At 41.3% G+C, this 18,033-nt stretch overlaps 1 protein-coding gene across 3 annotated transcripts in view; it reads right to left on the bottom strand.

Annotated features, from left to right (window-relative positions):
- The window catches only part of RAB11FIP1 (RAB11 family interacting protein 1), a 39,135-nt gene that overhangs the window by 4,712 nt on the left and 16,390 nt on the right, over positions 1-18,033 (bottom strand). For 2 of the 3 annotated variants that reach the window (XM_069075919.1, XM_069075920.1), the window contains exons 2-5: positions 12,769-13,208; positions 10,334-11,156; positions 6,950-8,905; positions 6,012-6,120 (exon numbers count right to left, since the gene is read on the bottom strand). In XM_069075919.1, the coding sequence (XP_068932020.1) occupies positions 6,012-6,120; positions 6,950-8,905; positions 10,334-11,156; positions 12,769-13,208 (3,328 nt within the window). The remainder of the gene's footprint in view (positions 1-6,011; positions 6,121-6,949; positions 8,906-10,333; positions 11,157-12,768; positions 13,209-18,033) is intronic. The other variant, XM_069075921.1, reaches the window with a different exon arrangement.

The raw sequence follows: 18,033 nt of genomic DNA, 5'->3' as shown, positions 1-18,033 counted from the left end.
CATTGGTAACTTTGGAGAGAGGAGTTTTGATCTAATGATGAGGTGGGAAGCCATATTGCTGAGGGTTTAGAAGTGCAAGAAGAAGAAGTGGAATCCCTTAGTGTAGACTGCTTTCTCAAAGAGTTTATTCTTTCAAGGGAGGAGACATATAGGATGATAGATCAAATTTTTTTAAAAAAGGGTGGGGGAGATATGGACATGTCTGTAGGCATGAGGGAAGTAGCTGGTAAACAGAGATAGGTTGAATGTTAATAAGAGTGGGGATGACAGAGGGCACAATTTGCTGGAGAAGACGACGTGGAAAGGAATCAAGGATATAAGTGGAGGGGTTTTTGCCTGGACAAGGAGAAGGGCTGCCCTTCCCTGAGACAGGTAAAAGAGGCGACTGAGAGGAAGAGATATGAGTGAGAAGAGGAGGAAAAGAGGGAATTTCTCAGCAAACTTCTCAGGTTTTTTTGGTGAAGCATGAGGCAAGTATGAGGCCTTCAGATGGGTGAGTGGGAAGAAGGGGTTCCATGAGAGAGAGGTTTAAAGAGGAATGTAAAGTTTTAAAGCAACATAAGGAAATAAAGAGTAACCTAAGGTTCCTTGGAAAACCTATCGATTGAATCACACAGTCCAATCCTTAAAAGGTGACAATGATAGTCCTACTGTAGGGCTAATCTGTGAAAAGTGACAGCTCATGCTGACAAATATACAACTGGGAGAAGAAGCAGTGTGGTCCAAGAGAAATAACATGTCTTAGAGTCAGAGGCTCTGTGTTTGAATCTAAGCTCTGCCACTTAGCACCTTGGTGACTCTAGGCAAATCAGCTTTCTCAACTGTAAAATGAGGGAATTGGGCCAGATAATCACTCACTCCTAGTCTGAAAACCCTATGATTCTCTTAGGTCTCACATGAAGAGACAGGAAACTGAGATACAGGTTCAGAAAAAAAAAGAGAAAAAGACTTCCAGGAAAGCAAGTAATAGCTCCCTTTCCAGATCTGTTATTGGGAGATGATTACAAGCACCAGTAAAACATGAAAGGAATGGCATTACAAGCTCTATACCCCACGCAGAGACCCCAGTTTAAGCCATTTGGGAATACTTATTTCAAGTATACAGGGAATCAAAGCCAAATATCTCTAGATCAAAATCACCCCCATCAAACGTTTATCAAGCACCCTCAGGCCATGGTAGCTCTGTCTGTACCAGGCCTTCATGTTCTCTCATAATGAAAGGGCAGAGGAACTATAAAGAGATCCTATGTTTCACTGGCGCTGATGATTTAGAGAGCTTGGGGTTGAACTGTATTCTCCCCAAGGTCCCTAGACCCATGGAGAAGCACTGAGCAGCAATACAGCCCAAAGGTCCAATTCCTTAGTCGGAGGACTAGAAGGACAATTCTAGAACAATCTCAGAACACCTCCTTAATGAATGCTGAATGAAAGCAGGAAGCAACCATTTGAATATACAGCAGGGGCTTTTACTTAAGAGTGGGCATCCAAAGGCCGTTTAGAACAAGAAGCACCTTAGATGTGACTTTGTGCCACCCTTTCATTTCAGGAGTAAGGAAGCTAAGGCCAGGGAGGTTTAGCAACGTGCCCAGATCACCTATCTGATCTGTAGCAAAAGAGGGAGCTGAAGCCAGGACCCCTTGATGCTGATGCCAGAGAATGTCTTTCCACCACTCTGTGCTGTCTCGCAGTGAAGCACAGAGGGTTCAAAAGCAAGGTTACCAATGAGAGAGACAAGTCCAGTTTTTGATCTCCTTCTATTTGTGCTACTTAACACTGTCTCTGAAACAATGAAAGGGACTGCATTTAGTCCATGTGGAGAAGTGATGCGCTTCCACTTACAGACTTTTTTTCCTTTCTCTAAGAAGATGACACCTTTGGCCCTGGATCACCCATCCAATGGATTCTGAGAACCAACTCAGCACGAGAAAGGAACGGTGCCACAAGTGACATGGGATGCTAATACAAATACGACAGTGCCCTTCCTTGCAAGGGCATTACAATCTGAGAGAGGAGACTGTTGTGTTTAGTCATTTCAATTGTGTCTAGTTCTTTGTGAGCTCACTTGTGGCTTTCTTGGCAAATAGGCTGAAGTGGTTTGCCATTTTCTTCTCCACCTCATTTTACAGATGGAGGAACCTGAGGTAAACCGTGTTAAGTTTCACAGATAGTAAGATACACACACAAATAGTAAGTGTCTAGGCAGGATCTGAACGCAGGTCTTTCCATGTCCAGGTCCAGTGCTCTATATACTCACTGTACCATCTAGATGACTCATATATAAAAGATGGCTAAAGGCAGAATCTTGAACAATACAGCACCTGTATGTAAGGAATGGGGAGAAGAGGAACTCTACAAGGTGAGAGAAGAAACAGAGACACAAGAAGGTACAGACACCAGGAAAAGAAGGGTTGGTCCAAGGGTTGGCTAGATCTAGTCCTAAGAAATCTGAGATCAGAGAAAGATGACTGGATTTGTCAGTCAGGCCAGAATTTCAAATCCTGGTGGTGAGAATATAAGAAAAGGGTTATCCTTAAATGACAGCTTGAGGACAGTTCTTATTAGACTGGGGGAAAAATAAGAACTGACATTTAAACAATCTATTAGCATCTACAAAGTGCCTCATTTTTATCTTTACTACATATAATAGGTACTATTCTACCCAATTTATAAATAAGGACTGACAGGCACACAGCTAGCAAGAGAAGGAGGTGAGATCTGAACTCTGACTATTATTACCTCCACCCCCCCGCCTGCCTCCTCCAGAAGACAGGATGACTGGAGGTGGGTGTGATGAAAGTAGGAAGTTCCAGTCAGATGTACATCCTCGAGGTTCTCGGTAAAATAGGAAGTGAAGTCATTGGCAGTTCAGAGCCAGGGGAGACATCAGGGGTTTTCCATATCACCCCAAAGAGAATGAAGCAATTATACTTAACTAAGAGATACTGGAAAGTGACTGATGTGGAAAAACAGAATGTACCAATTTTTTTTTAATTGCTTATGTGCTTAAAATTACTTCTTAGAACTTACACTCTCAGAACTGGAACAAAATCACTTCTCTCATTTTACTGTTTAACACATAATTCAAAGAAAGCTCAATGACAGCTTGGGGTGTTAAGTCACTTAAACATCCTCTTATTGAAGTTAAAAACTCCTGTTACAACAGACCTATGCTTTATCTATATTCTTTTTCCCAATGAAGTCCTGGGGTCTTACCTCCAAGAGAATCCTCTTTTGCAACAAAGAAGTGCAGTGACATAAAACAAATTAACACACTTACAATGTCTAACAACATATGCCTTAATGGCATGTTCAGTCCAAAACCTGCTTCCCCAAATAGACCCTTTTCTGCAAGCAACCAGGGTACAACTCAAACCCTGCAGGATCCAAAGCTTCAGAGCTTTGGAATTCATTTTAATTTTATTACTTTCAAATTGAAGTTTTAAGTCACTTGTGTACCGAGTGCATTTTTAGTCTGGTCAGGGCTCCCAATACTCAATCATAAAGAGCTGAGGCATTAACACATTAGCAAAGAGAAAAGCAGCCATGCACTGACCCTGCTGTTTCTCTTAATAACTCCAGCTATGCAATTCCTTTGCTTAACCTCCCCCTTGCTATGGCAACATTCCAAAGAGAGGCATTAACATAAATATTGTCTTGGGACTGAAGTACAAAGCACTTATTATAAATGTGGCCCAGTTACTGGATGGCTCCAGGAAGCATTAATACTGTATTAATTTGGAATATGAAACAATACAGTAAGCATTTTTAAGACAAAAAAAAGTCAGAGGTTAGAAAGAAGACAAAAGCAGCATCCCCCTGGTGCTATTAAGAACTAGGACAAGTACTATTTACTATGTCTTGTGCTGGGGGTAGTAAGACTGCGGGTAGGAGAGAGAAGGGCCTATAATTATTAATAGTATTCCAGCCATCAAAGCACATTACTCTGATTAAGTACACATTGAAGAGAGGCTAAAACAATGTCTCCAACTGATGAAGAGCTGAGGGTTCCATTTTGGAATCCAACTGCATTCCATTCCAAAGTAAAAAGCCAATGGGGGAATGGCAGCTGCTGAATTCTCCTTGTTTCTATTACTGAATCCTTCCTTCATGCTGTGCTGGCCTCTTCTCCAGTTTTCCAATTGCTGGCGTCATATCTTAGCGAGTAAGAAGTGCCTCTGCTCTGTTGAATGTCTAGCGCAGACTTTCAAACAGGCACTTGGCTCAGTCATAATTTAAGCCAAGAGAATATTTTTTTTCAAAAAGCTTATTTTATTTCTCCTCCCAACTACATTTCTCCTAGAGGAAAGGCAACTAACTGTTTTTAGCTGTATAGAGTTGTTGGTTTTAGGTTGTTTCGTTGGGTTTTTGGTGGGTTTTGGGGGGGGTGGTGCTGTAGGGATATGGGTAGTCACAGGATTTAGAGCTGGAAGAGAGCTAATACAACCCCTCAATTTTATACATCCCAGGTCACAGAGTTGAAAGGGACCTTAAGGATCATCAAGCCCCTTCTTTTACACATAAGGACACTAAGGTTCAGAGGTATAATGGCTTGCTTAAGGTGACAGAGACAGTAAGTGGCAGCTGGGATTTCAGCAAAGGACCTTTGACCCTCAAACCACTGCCCCTTCCACCAGTTTCCCATATGAAGAAACTGACCCAGGAAAGGGAAGTAATTTGTCCCAAATTACATCATCACCACATAGAAGAGCTGGTATTTAAACCCAAGCTTTCTGACTCTAAGTCCAGGGCTCTTTCCACCACAAAGGTCAGTGGACAGACACATGTGATGGCTGACTTCTAGTTCTCGTTAAACCTAACATACACATCAGTGCAAAGTAAATGTTAACTGTGGAGAAAGACCTGAGGAACAATGACTACTATGTCAAAACTAGAAGGAAAAAAGGATGTTAGGGCTAGGGGCAAAAAGGTGCTAACTCACTTTTAATTACACATGTCAATAATTTCTCCTCCTTGCCAATGATTCATGTCCAGAGTAAGAAGTTACACGAGGTCAAGAACTTTGTCTTGTCCCAAGTTTGTATTTTCCCCTAGAGCCTTGCATGGTACAAGCTTTACTGTTTGCTAAAAGAATGAATAAATGTGAGCTCCAAGAAAACTTTTAAAATAGCTCCTAGCCACAAAGCTTTTTGTGTTGGCACCCATGTCAGTTAGCAATACCAAAGCATCTACAAACATTTCTGGGGTAGATTTACCTATGGCACCCACCCCCCCCCTCCTTTACAGACCTTCAGAACATCTGCCACAGTGGAAGGAACGATCCACTTGGAGTCAGAAGATCTGGGCTCAAGTGACCTTGCTGCCATTCATGAGTTGCCTGCCTCTGGGCAAAGCACTTGCCTACTCTTAAGTTTCAACCTTCCAAACCAAAAAATGGGAAACACTAACAATCTCAGGTTTTTTTTAAGGAAAACTTTTTGTAAGCTATAAAATACTACATAAACATGAGCTGCAATTCTTGCTTATTTTATGGAATCCTGATCCTTTCTGTAAAATTAGTCTTTGTCATTCATGTGATAATGAATCAATGAGCATGCTTATTTTCTGTTGCAAAACAAGATACTTTTCTGCAGAAGAGGAGAGGACCTAAGACCTAAAGGAGGAACTATCAAATGCAGATGTGCAACTGATGGTTTTCAAACGTCAAGAGAAATTGTTCTGGTTTTGTTTTCCTACATTATTGAAGTGCAAAAAGGACTGCACACCAGCATGGTAACTTTGGAGGGGTTAAGGGATACAACACATCAATTTATAAAAACTATGAACACATTCAACATAAACATTCTACAGAGAGAAGAGCTACAAAAACAAAACTATAAGGTCCCTGTCCTCAAAGAGCTTATCATTCCACTGGGAAGAGATTTAGAAAGCCAGAAGACAGGGCAGGGGTTCGCAAAGGCTGAGCTATAGTAGTACATTTATATTAAAAATGAGAAACCCCTGAATGACGGAGCAACTAACATGCTACTATGGAACTCTCGGGGGAAACATACCTTTATAATGGCCTCGTTAAGCAGGTTCTCACTGATGATGGTAGCAGTACCCAAACTGGTGGGAGCAGTCTTTGTTGCTGTTGTATTCATTGGTTTCACAGGATGAGTTCTTAAAAAGAAGGAGGGCAGGGGTAGGAAAATGGATTTATTTATTTAGACTATTCAGACAAGGGAAACATCACCCAGTAAGGCCCTAGATCACGTAAGAGAAGTCATATAACAATGATCCTTTATCTCCAGTCCCCATATGATCCAATCTTAACAGTTCCTGAAGAAGTGAAACAAGTCAAAACTAATCATTCAGAGACACAGTCAAGTGCTACCCAAGCCAGGTGTTTTGACCTTTCCAAACACAATGACCACTTCTCTAATAACGTATACTACGAGTCAGCTAAAGAGACTCTCCTCTTTCAACAGAGCCATTGCTACAAACGATTAAAAGCTATGGAATCTTCAGCACACCATGCAAAACTCTCTGCATCTTGAACCTCAACATTTAGGCAAATACAATGACAGTCATACCAGGGTCTCATCTGGCCAATACTTAAAAACAAAATCCAAACACTGCTGCAAGGGTCAGAAAAATAAGAAAAAAGGAAATTTAAAATGCTTATTAAAAATAGGATTACTGTAAATATGAAGCAGTTCCTGGGGATAGTTCAAAACTTGCTCACAGCATATTCTTGCATCTTCTTTTAGGGGTCAGACCCTAACTTTACATATTGGTCCCTACAACTATTATAACTAAGGCCAAAAAAGCCCAAACAAACCTTGCACTGGCTCACATATCTGCCATTTATTAGGTAAAACTCTAGGTATCTCCAAAATATGGGTTGGTCTTTTAAAGGCTGGGACTTGGAGGCCTCTCAGCCTTTGGTGTCACATTGGAAAAAATCAAATATCCCACACTTATGTAGACGATCTTCCCAGTCTCTCACCTGTGCTTGGCAGACACAGTGGTTCCACTAGTTGGCTGAGCTGGGAATGGATGTGGCTCTGAGGGCGAAACCCACGCCCGGAGAAGCTGCTTCCTCTTGTCAGAATTTTCAACTTTAGCAGCCAAGCTCTCTGCTGATGTTTTTTGGGGAGATTCTGCTCTATTTGTGTGATAAGTGTCAGAGTGTAGAGAGCCAGGGAAAGAGTGTGTTGCATTAAAGTTCTCAGAAAGGGAGTGACCAGAAACAGGAGAGCCCTGGGAAGATGACCTCTGACTCCTACTTTCCTCAGTATAGTTATCCTCCTCCCTCCATTCCTGCTTCTCCAAACTCTCAGGGATTGGGATGTCTTTATCTAAACCTAAGCCTTCCCTATGGGGTAGTTTGCAAACACTCAGTGCTGGGGTCTGCTTTGAAGACAATATAGAAGAGTTAACAAAATCTTCATGTTTTTCCACTTGGAGGGCATTTTCTTCTTCTTGAAACAATGTGTTTACCCCTGCATCAGGGTTCTGTTCCACTGATGGACTCAGGTTTTCCTCCTCAGAAGAGGTGGCTGATGAGCCAAAAAATGGTATTTCCTTTTCCAGATGATTCTTTGTGGTTGGAGTTGTTCTGACATCTTCCAACTGTTCTACTCTCTCATCATCTGATGTTACTTCTGGAATAGAAGGAAGTGTCAGATTCAGATCCCCCATAACTGGAGATTTGAGATCTGAAACCAAGTCAAGACTTCTCAAGGGGTCGGACAGCAGACCTTCATGATCACTGGCTTTGCTCTGATAATTCTCACTATAATTTTGATATCGCTCAATCCTGAATGGAGTGACCTTTTCTGAACTGGATTCCCTCACCAGATCTTCTGAAGAACATTTCCCATGAGACTCAGGCATCATACTGACAGGTGAAGCAGAGGAGAGAAAGACGTCAGTCACAGAAACTGGCTCATCATGACTGAGTCCAAAAGTGGCCCTTGCTCCTGATATTAGTGGTGAAGGAAGACTGTTTGGTTCAGCTGTCATGTTTTTCTTCTTAATTTCCTCTGGTTCTCTGTCAGATAATGTATCATTCATTGCACCTTTAGACTTCAGCTCAAGAGGTTTGCTTTCCTCCTTTTCTACCTCGTCTTCTGGAAAAAGCTCCTCAGAAAAGGACACATGCTTCTTGATCTTCTTGCGGCCCTGTCTATCATGCAGACCAGTTAAGTTGCTTTTTCCAACTATACAGTCAAATGGTGTGGCCAAATCTTCCATTTTATGAGGCAACTCAGCTCCATCATTAGCAGGAACCACTCCCTGATCACTGACTTGGCCTTCCAAAGATGCCCCATATGAAGATATAAATTCTTTCCTTTCTTTTACCCAATGCTTTCCATCTTGAACAAGAGTAGTATTTTGTTGGGGGTCTTTAGGCGGAGGGAGATGTTCTGTTTGGCTAACCGGGGGAAATGTTGGGACCTTTTCTTTTTGCTTTTTTGTGACATGCTTGTCTTCTGTATTTTCTAGTAGGTCCAGGGAGGGTCTTGAGGATTCCCTGCTCCCCTTACTCTTTCCTATATCTATCTCCCCAGTCTCTTCTACAGAGACTATATTTCCTTCATGCAATGGAGAATGCTTATCAAGTGACTCTGGGAAACCAGAAGAAGCACTTGAAACTCTAATTGAACCCTCTTTTTGAGATTTCACTGCAAGAAAGAAAGAAGGTCCTTCAGAACTGGCCTGACTCTCCTGAGAAAAAGGCCAGTTTTCAATTGGAGTAGAGGTAGAAACAGGATCTATGGTGGGAGGTGAGAAAGAAGAAAGGAGAGAAAGACTATTTGAGGATTCTGTCTCTTGCCCCACTTTAGGAGGTAGGGAATCAAGACTAGAACCAGAAGAGGTGGCAGAAAAGAAAAGAGAAGAATCACGAATAGAAGAAGAAAACTTGGCTTTGGATTGAGCCTCTGGAGACACTCCCAGTCTGTGAAAAGGACAAAATAAAATCTGCAGGTCAGTTGCAGATGTGAACACACACACACACACACACACACACACACACACACACACACACGATGTTCCAAAGAGGAATTTTTTATGCTTTTGGTCACACGATTATATTAGAAGTCAAAAGAATCTAAACATCCTAGGAGAATTGACGCCAATGCTCGAAATGCTTGAAACACAAAAGGAAAATTTTTTTATCAAGCATGTCTACCACACTTGGGCTTGTCAGCTATGACGTGGGACAGAGTAAAAGTCTTAAAGTTTCATTAAGAAGATAAATCCAGAGTCATGTCACTTGATTATTATAGCAGTAAAAAGACATTTAAAATTCTCAAAGCATTAAAAAGCTGGTAGATGGCAGGGCAGGGGACAGATTCTGAAAAGAAATATGGTGTCTGTGTGTGTGTGGGTGTGTGTGTGTGAAAAGTGAGCAGAGTCTCCCCAAAAAAAGTAATACATAGCCCAAAATACAGAAATACTGTTGCTGTGAATGTGAGTCATGCCAACAAGCAGAAATGTCTCAAGGTAAGTTAGTCTTCTTGGAACAAAACACCAAGCGAACACGAAAGGAAGTAGCCTAAGGCATACTAGAGTTCCTGAGGTCTTGTCCTTCTTACATCCAAGTGCAAGGAAGAAATAGTGTTAGTCTTCAAGAAAAACACCCAGTTTGCAAGAGACGACAATTAGCACAGGTCTATGCAAACAACAGCAGCAACACAAGTTGGCTAATTAAAGTTATGACTGATCTCATATTCTCCTACCTTCCATATGAGGTAAATCAACCCAAATCTGGAACAAACACCTATTGCTTTCTTACAACTGCCAAATTTTGACTAGGCACCAATGACTGAAAATACAGGTTAGCTTTGTACTTCCCCAGTGCCCATAAAAATTAATGGTTAAAAAAAAAAATCCTGGGGACAGGAGAAGGCAAAGAAAGGGTTAGTGGGGTTCCTCCAGGGGAGAGAAGCAATAGAAAGAGCTCTGTTGAGACATTCCCATTCTTAATGATCTTTTTATTCATGTCTCTTTCTACTGACTGCCACCCCCACCAGATTTCTGAGTATTTTCCAATATAGGAGGTTTTTTTTAGTATTTCAGAAACTATGGTTTAAACTTCGCTTGGATGGCATTAACTTTGCTAACCAAGGTTTATTTGGCACAACACAACTCCTGGCCTGTTGACTGGGGCTGGCACTCATTTATTTAAATTTGTAGCACAAATTTACCAGCAGGCCCAATTAAACGCCAGAGTCAACAGTGTTTTCTTGATGTACCAGTTATAAAATCTTGTGCAATCACAATCATGAGAATGGGGACCAAGAATCTGTTCTGACTAGAGGCTCCTTCAAGTACAGTATAAAGACAATGAATGAATGGATGGATGAACAGAGCCAAGACTCACCTGGGCTTGACAGCTTTGGTTTGGGGCCCCCTTGCAGAAAAAGCAGGTGGCCTGGACTTAGGCTCAGGCTTGAGCTCAGGCTCTGCTCCAGACTGCATCCTGGGCATTTCCTCAGTGGGGCTCGGGGATTTGCTCTGTCTGGAGACGGAGGCCAACAAGTCTTCTTCAGTCTTCTCTTTAAGGTCTTTCACTGGAATTTCAACAAGTCCTGCCTCTTTTTCCTTTACCATGGCTTCCCCAGGAGTGATTTCCTTCTCCTTCATCAAGACACTAGGAGTGCTGCTTTCAGCTTCACTGTTTTTCAGGGCATCCTTTTTTCCTGTGACCAAAGAGAGCAAAGAGGACTTCCTGTTCTCCTGCTTCTTGTTCTCCTTACTTTCCTTCTCAGTTTCTGCATTCACAGGGGCCACATTCACATCGTCACTAACAACTGGTCTGTAGGATGGCAGAGTCAGAGATTTCAAAGAATCTTTTGGGAGAGACCCAGAGAGCTGCCAGTCCGGAGACATCCTCCCTGCCTCCCCCAATTCCTTAGATGGTCTGGAAGACAGATTTTCTGTAGATGAAAATAAATGCTTCTTCCTAAAGCCTTGAGGAGATGGAGAGGAAGATGGGGTGCTGTCCTTTGTCACTGCCTCATGTTTGGGCTCCGGCTGCTCTACATAAACATGATTCCCATTGATACACACATTAGATCGGGAGAGCTGGTCATTCTTAGACCGAAGGCCACCAAAAAAGGATAGTCCTTCTTTCTTGGGAAGGGTCAAGTTTATATGACTTAGCTGCTTGATATCTGCACTTGCTGTTCTCCTATGAGACATGCCTATGGGAAGAAGAACAAACAAGCCTTGATGTCACAAGTACACAAATCTTAACCCAGTAAAAAAAAAGTGGACATTACATCGTGTACATCAATGGGCAAGAGCAGATGGGCCCTCCAGTAGAACAGGACCAATCATCTAAGTCTAGGATTCAAAAGCATGAATGCAAAAAACTGAACTCTCATCCTTCTAAAGATGAGGTTCTTGGGTGGCTAAGTGGCACAGTGAATAGAGCACCGGCCCTGGAGTCAAGAGGACCTGAGTTCAAATCCAGCCTCAGACACTTATCACAAAACTAGCCGTGTGACCTTGGGCAACTTACTTAGCCCCAGTTGCCCTGCCTTCCCCCCACCAAAAAAAAAAAAAAAAGATGAGGTTCTTAACTTAAGGTTTCATGAACGTGTGTGTAGACAATAAATATATACACTCACATACATATGTCTTTTGAACACAATTTTAATACAATAACTTTCCTCTGTAATCCTATAGATTTTTTTCCCTCATTTAAAAACATTACTCTTCCAAGAAGTTTATGACAAAGAAAAGGTTGAACCTCTATCCTAAAGTATGTAAGTTACATTCTAAGCCCAAATCAGGTTAAAATGTAGGGGTTTTTTTAGCACAGTTTATTTTAGCACAATAAATAAGAAGACAATAGAACATAAATAATGTTAATGTGTGGTTTTCTAAGTCAATATGTGACCTTCAGGGATCCTTTAAGGTTTAGTGGCCCTCCTTTCTGAGTTTGAGGTCATTGCTCTCTACCCATTGGACAGACTTCTAAAAAATTCTATTCTGTGTTCCAGGTGGTTATTAACACCTTTAAATATCTAGCTCTATATATAGATATAGAGAGAGAGACATGTATATTTTAATCCTCCTTAATTCTGGTACTTTTCCTCTGTTGATTATCTCCAACTTATCCTGTCTTTTGCCTTCCTTTGTATTCTCAGTGAAGGCTTAGATCAATGTTTGGTACATAGTAGGCACGCAATAAATTTTTATTGACTGGATGACAGAAAAACAATCCTTTGGTAACTAGCACAATTTCTTGGAACCATCTCCTTGAGTCCTCATTTGGAAGAGATGACTGGTTTCATCAAGATTTTATATCAGTAGAGTAAAAGTTCTCCAAGGTCCTACCAGGCTAAAGAGGATGGGCCAAGGTGAGACTGTGTTACTGACAAAGGAACAGCCTACTACCTCAGAGCAAGGAGGTTCACCAACAGAGGATTAGTCACCAGGGAACCAATGTGCCCTGGCCATAGCAACTTGTAAGACCTCGTAAAGGGGTGAAAAGACTGAGAGCTGCATACATGGTGAGCATTCCCAGAGAGACAAAAATCACAATCTTCTATCAGCCTGAAGGTGCCAAGAGCTCACACTACTACACTGCCAACTACTGAGCCAGACATTCACTAAGGAAACCTAAAAATAAATACAGAAGGCTTCCTCAGCAAAACTATCCCTAGAGAACTACATACAAAAGGAAGATTCACCTGTCTTCTCACTAGAGAACATGGGTAGTTTCACTCTATACTAGCTCCAACATCAACTCCCTTTGCAGGGAGATGGACAGGGAAGAAGCATTATGAGAAGGGAAATGAGACTCACTGTTGGAGGGTGAAGAGGATTCATCCTCCATATCATCTTCCCACTGGGACTGGAAGTCTCCTGGGTGGAGTGTCAATTTCTCAGGCTTAGCTGTTGGAAGGACAGACATAGACTGGGAAAGGGGTGTTTTCTGCAAACCAGACCTGGAAAACAAGGTTTTGATCTTTGATTTCTTCTTCTTGTCTTTTGTAGGAGAGTCATCATCACTGTCTATTGTGTGCATCGTGCTGGGGACAATGGCTGAGGCAGTGTCAGAGGGCTCCTCATGCCTCTTCCCTTTGATTTTGTCTCTCAATTTCCCAAAAGGATTCCGGGACTTATCCTTCATGGACAGGTCAAACATGCTGGCAGTCATGTTATTTCTCATAAACTGGATGTCCACTTCAATCTCCCCTCGCTCTTTCTCCTTCTTCCCTGGTTTTGATTTCAGAGTATACCACCTGCAATAAAGGAAGAAAGAGGTGAGTGACCCTTAGAGCCAAGGAGCCTATGAGAATTATAACTCACCTATATAAACTCTCGATGGTTTGCAAAGTGAACTACATCCATCCTTCTTCTATTACCCATCTCTTTTACAAATGTACTGGCATCCTACCCCTACCCCTGACTCCCAATTATCTGGATTGTAGGATTCTACTTTGAGAAGAAGTCCACTGGGCAAAGAACATGTTTAATTCTGTGTCTAACATATCACCAGCTATACTGTTGGCACTCAATAAATATTTGTTCTTAAAAATCAACAAAAAACAGTAACCAGTCTAGCCAGTCTGTTCTCATGTTCTGTGATGTAGCTAGGGTAAGGAAAGAGCACAGAGGTCAAACAAAAGCTGTTTGATAAATGATATGCCACAACTTATATGCAAGTCACAGAAGAAAATGAAGAGGTTGGAGGAAAGAACAGTCCCTGCTGGGAAGCTTTGGAATGTTTTGAAACAGGGTTTTAAAAAAAAGGCCAAGTGATTTAGAAAAAGAACAGCAACAGAAGGTATTCATTACATTTCATTACTAGCCTAATGTTGTTGGCTCAGTAAATCTGAAGAGTATGACCACATTTCAAATGTTATCTAATTTTAAAAGTATTTCACCTGGTACATTATGCAAAACTTGGAAGATATACTGGTGATATTTTATGTGTCAAACAGCACTAACAGATAATCACAGTTCCGTAACTACACTGTGAACTTGGCATGGAAGAACTTTTCCTTTAGGTTCTTTCAACTGGGGACCTTCTATCTTTGAAAGACTCACCAATGTAAGGCTAAGATCAGTGCACTCCATCTCTACTTACTGGATAAACTAAGGTCATGTCAGACTAATAATACAGCCAGTGGCAATATCCCACCCCCCACCATGGAAATTGATTTATAGTACTCACTAATGAGGTAATCAGTGACTCTGAAGGAAATAAAGCCATGATACTTCCCTAAACTATCTCCCAGAATATTTTTCATGGGGTATTTCTGGCAACCTGGTACCCAAGAAGGAGAAGACAAGAGCACAAAATAAAATTTCTTTTGAGGTAATTTTAAGGAAAACAGTCATGGTGGAGTGGAAGGAAGGAGCCCTGGCCCAAGAGTCAATAAAACAGGATTAATCGGGGCTCTGCCCCCAACTCCTCTGTGTAAAATGTTGGATAAGTGTTAAAGGAATGTAAATTTTTAAGATCTTCCCTCCCCCTAGGTTAAGTGCACTTGGAGCCTGTGGTGGGAGGCTTGTTTTTCAGGAATGCCCACACCTTGGTACATTGTGATTGGGCAGTGGGTCAAGAGGGTTGCTACATTCTCTGACCCAGGAGAAGGCTATATAAGCCCTGGTGGGAGGCTCTGCTTTGGGGCTCACTTTGAGAAGTGTTGTGTGATTTGACCAGATGAGACGCTGGGCAGCCCTTGAGAGGCCCCCAGCTTTGAAAATGCAAATATTGATGCTTCCCTCTCTAGTAACTGTGATTTGGTATGGATGTAATGGTCGGACAGTTTGGAAGCCTGTCTGCTTCATCTGTTTCTCTGTCTTGTAACTTCTGTCTGTATACTCTGAAGTTCTGGGTGCTGACCTCTTCCCCTTGAACTAGGTAAACAATATCTGTTTTTGATTGATTAAAGCAAGCTTGTTAACCCGTTTTGAGTTGCTTTCCTTTAGCAAAGCAGATCTAAGAACCTGTGTTGGCAGCCACCCTGGGGATGATGGGGTGCTTGCTACTACGAGAAGTCACTTGGGCCCTCTAGACTTCTGTATACATAACTGAAAAAGGTAGGAGCTGGGTGAGATGATCTTCAGATAATAAAACTGTAGGATTTTAGAGCTGAAAGGAACCTTAGTCTTATCCCTTATGTCTGTTTTGTTGTTGTTTTCTTAATGCTATTGCTCTACTCAAGGCTAGAACTTAATCTGTCAAATTTTTCAGGTTAATTTTTTTTTCAGTTTTTTTCCTAGTTTTTCAGTTGTTTTGATTTTTATTGTTATTTTAATTTTTTCAGTTTTTTTTTTCAGAAGATTTAAGCATTTCATGATGGATAAAAAAAAAATGTGGAACCAAATTTCTTTTAAGGTAAAGTCTAAAAGAGGTAGAGGGAATCCTAGTCTGGATATCAGGAGACAAGGGTTCTAATTAATATTGCCTTGGGCAAAGCCAATTAACTTTTCTCAGTCTCAGTGGAAAGCCCTAGATTGAATGAACTCTAAGGTCTTTTATGGAACTAAGTTCTATAAGTCTATAATTAAGTTCAGTTAAATGAAATCTTTCTGTGGTTCTCCTTAAAATGGGGTGGGCTACCCATGCGGACACTTAGGAAACCTGTGGTTTTACACTACAGCCTTCATTTTCATTATACTGTTGTCTTCAGGAAGCTGTGCAATTTAGCAAAAAGCACCCTGGAATAGAGTTAAAATATCTGGAGTTCAAGTACTGGGGCAAGTCAATCTCTCAGAGGCTCAGTTTCCTCACCCATAAAACGGGGATAGAAATGTCTGTTCTGCCTGCCTCACAGATGGTTTGTGAGTACAATGAGATGATGTATTTAAAAGAGTCTTGGTAAAAAAATTTTCCATCTAAACATCTAAATTCATCAGTAGAGAGCCCCTTGCATAGACCCACTGTCCACTGATGGCACCAATGTGCAGGCAAGACTTTGAATCTTCAGATGTGTTTCCTTTTCAGGTCAGGGGTCTCTCACCACATAGCCAGCTTGTGCCAGAGACAGAATATGAGTACAATTCTCCTGGACTCGGAGAGGAGTATCCACTGTAACAAGCAATGCATACTTAAATTTACTGAAATGTGATGATGACAACGATGAGAGATGATTTTTCACTAAGGGTTTCACACTTTATACCAGATTCAGGCCTTGTAGGCATATCCTCTTCACACATTCCTTCAACACCTGCCAGGGAGTTTGCATCTCTTTCAGGTAGGAGCTGAACTATTTAAACTCTTCTCTCCAAGGTATCATGTGCCTAATGGTAGCTTTGGTAATAATGAAGAATTAGTGGTTTGGATTTTGTTTTTAAATAGCAACTGCAAGCTTCCCTGAAAAGGGAAGCTGCCTGTGAATGAAGAAGACATTCCAATGACTGAATAGACCTGACAACACAACTCCCTTAGCACCCTAGTTCCTGCTGGAGAAACCCAGGCAGTCTGAGACAGGAGGACGGGTGCAGCCTTCCTCCCAAGGAGTCTCACAACCGTCATCAAACATTCCAAAGCCGTATCTGCTAAGCCTGTTTTTGAAGTACTACTGCAGCTACCCCAAGTCCTCTCTCTCACACTGAGGGCCTTTTAAAAGGTTTCGACAGCAAGGTAGAGTTGCTCCAGGCATTCCAAGAATGCCACTCATCAGCTATGGGGGACAGGCCTTCCTTCCAAAGGTAACAATGCTAGTAAAGTTGGTTTACATCTTACAACCCACTTGGGAATCTTCCCCCAGGGAAAATTACTTAATGCCAGATGGGTCAGATCCCTGGTATGATTTCTCAATGCCAAGATGAGGTCTGTTTCGGAAACTTCGACACTGTTCTAAGTGTGAAGAGAAACTCATCAATTGTTTTTTTAATATATTTTCACAGACCTCTGTGCCAGCTAATAACCAGATCCAAAGTTGCCAAGAGCACCTAAGAAGGTAGTCAGTTTGAGGATGTGAAAAACTGATAGTAGGGAAGTTAATCCTGCAAAAGTCCAGTCCTTTAAACAGGCTATGCATACTGTTTTTCAAAACAGGAAAAAAGAACAGGAAGAGAAAGCACAATTTTTTTTTTTTGGTACTGATATTTTCCTCATCACTAACCTTCACTGGGCATATACCCTCTGATTGAGGGTATGAGCACGGAACAATATCGAATACACTCTCTATCAGGAAGTCTAAACAAATAAACGTCACTAGTCACAGATAAAATTTTGTAAAGATCAACAAGCAGCAATGCCTGCTAAATGTCTCAAGCTGGAACAACCCCTGAACAATCCTTGATATGACTTCAACTGCACAAATAATTCTATTCAATCTCAAGTGGTTAGTTGGGGTTTTTTTACATTCACTAAGCTACTTCTCCCTTCCCTCCCCCATCAATAATAAAGCTTCTGCACACACTAAACAACATGTGAAGACAGTGTGGGTGTGTTGTAGTGTTCCTACTCCTACATCCTTTTAGGTAAATTCAGAAAGCTTTCATTATCTCAGAAAACAGGGCTGGGTCCATTGCCCAGGTCCAAAGGACAAGGTCCTGCCTCCATGCCAATTTCTCTCCACCAGTCTTTTTCCTTCTTCTTTCCTTGATAGAAATCATGCATCTTAGAAAAACCTTTAGCTTCACAAGGAAATTAACTTACAACTTACAACCTAAGCAAAGACATTATGAGTGTTAAGTCTCAGGTCCACAAAGATTAAAAGGCAGGGGGAAAATCAACAGCCATAGTAGTCCAAATGTCTTACGCCAGAACAAACCCAGAAACTGGAATGATCTTTACCATGACTTTAAAAGAACTGAATAATTCCACTCAATCTCAAGTATTTCCTTAAAATATTCACTAGACTCTTCTCTTATGAATAATAAAACCTCTGCTTAGAGTACAAACAGACTTAGTCTTTTTTTAGTTTATCAGAACATGACTGCTTTGTCTAGAATTGAGTCCAACTTATATTTTAAGTTATACTTGGAAAAACAGATCTGCAAATACATACAGAAGATTCCTTAGAGTAATGAAAATCTCTGAAGGCCTGGAAAGTGGGAGAAAAATGAGGTAAAAAAATATTTTTAAATTAATTAGTCTTAAAACAC

This window comes from Petaurus breviceps, unplaced genomic scaffold, assembly GCF_028583685.1.
Source record: "Petaurus breviceps papuanus isolate PSGF00001 unplaced genomic scaffold, PetGlider_PUasm1.0 90919, whole genome shotgun sequence".
Lineage (NCBI taxonomy): Eukaryota > Metazoa > Chordata > Mammalia > Diprotodontia > Petauridae > Petaurus > Petaurus breviceps.
This window is presented reverse-complemented; position numbering and strand designations above follow the sequence as displayed.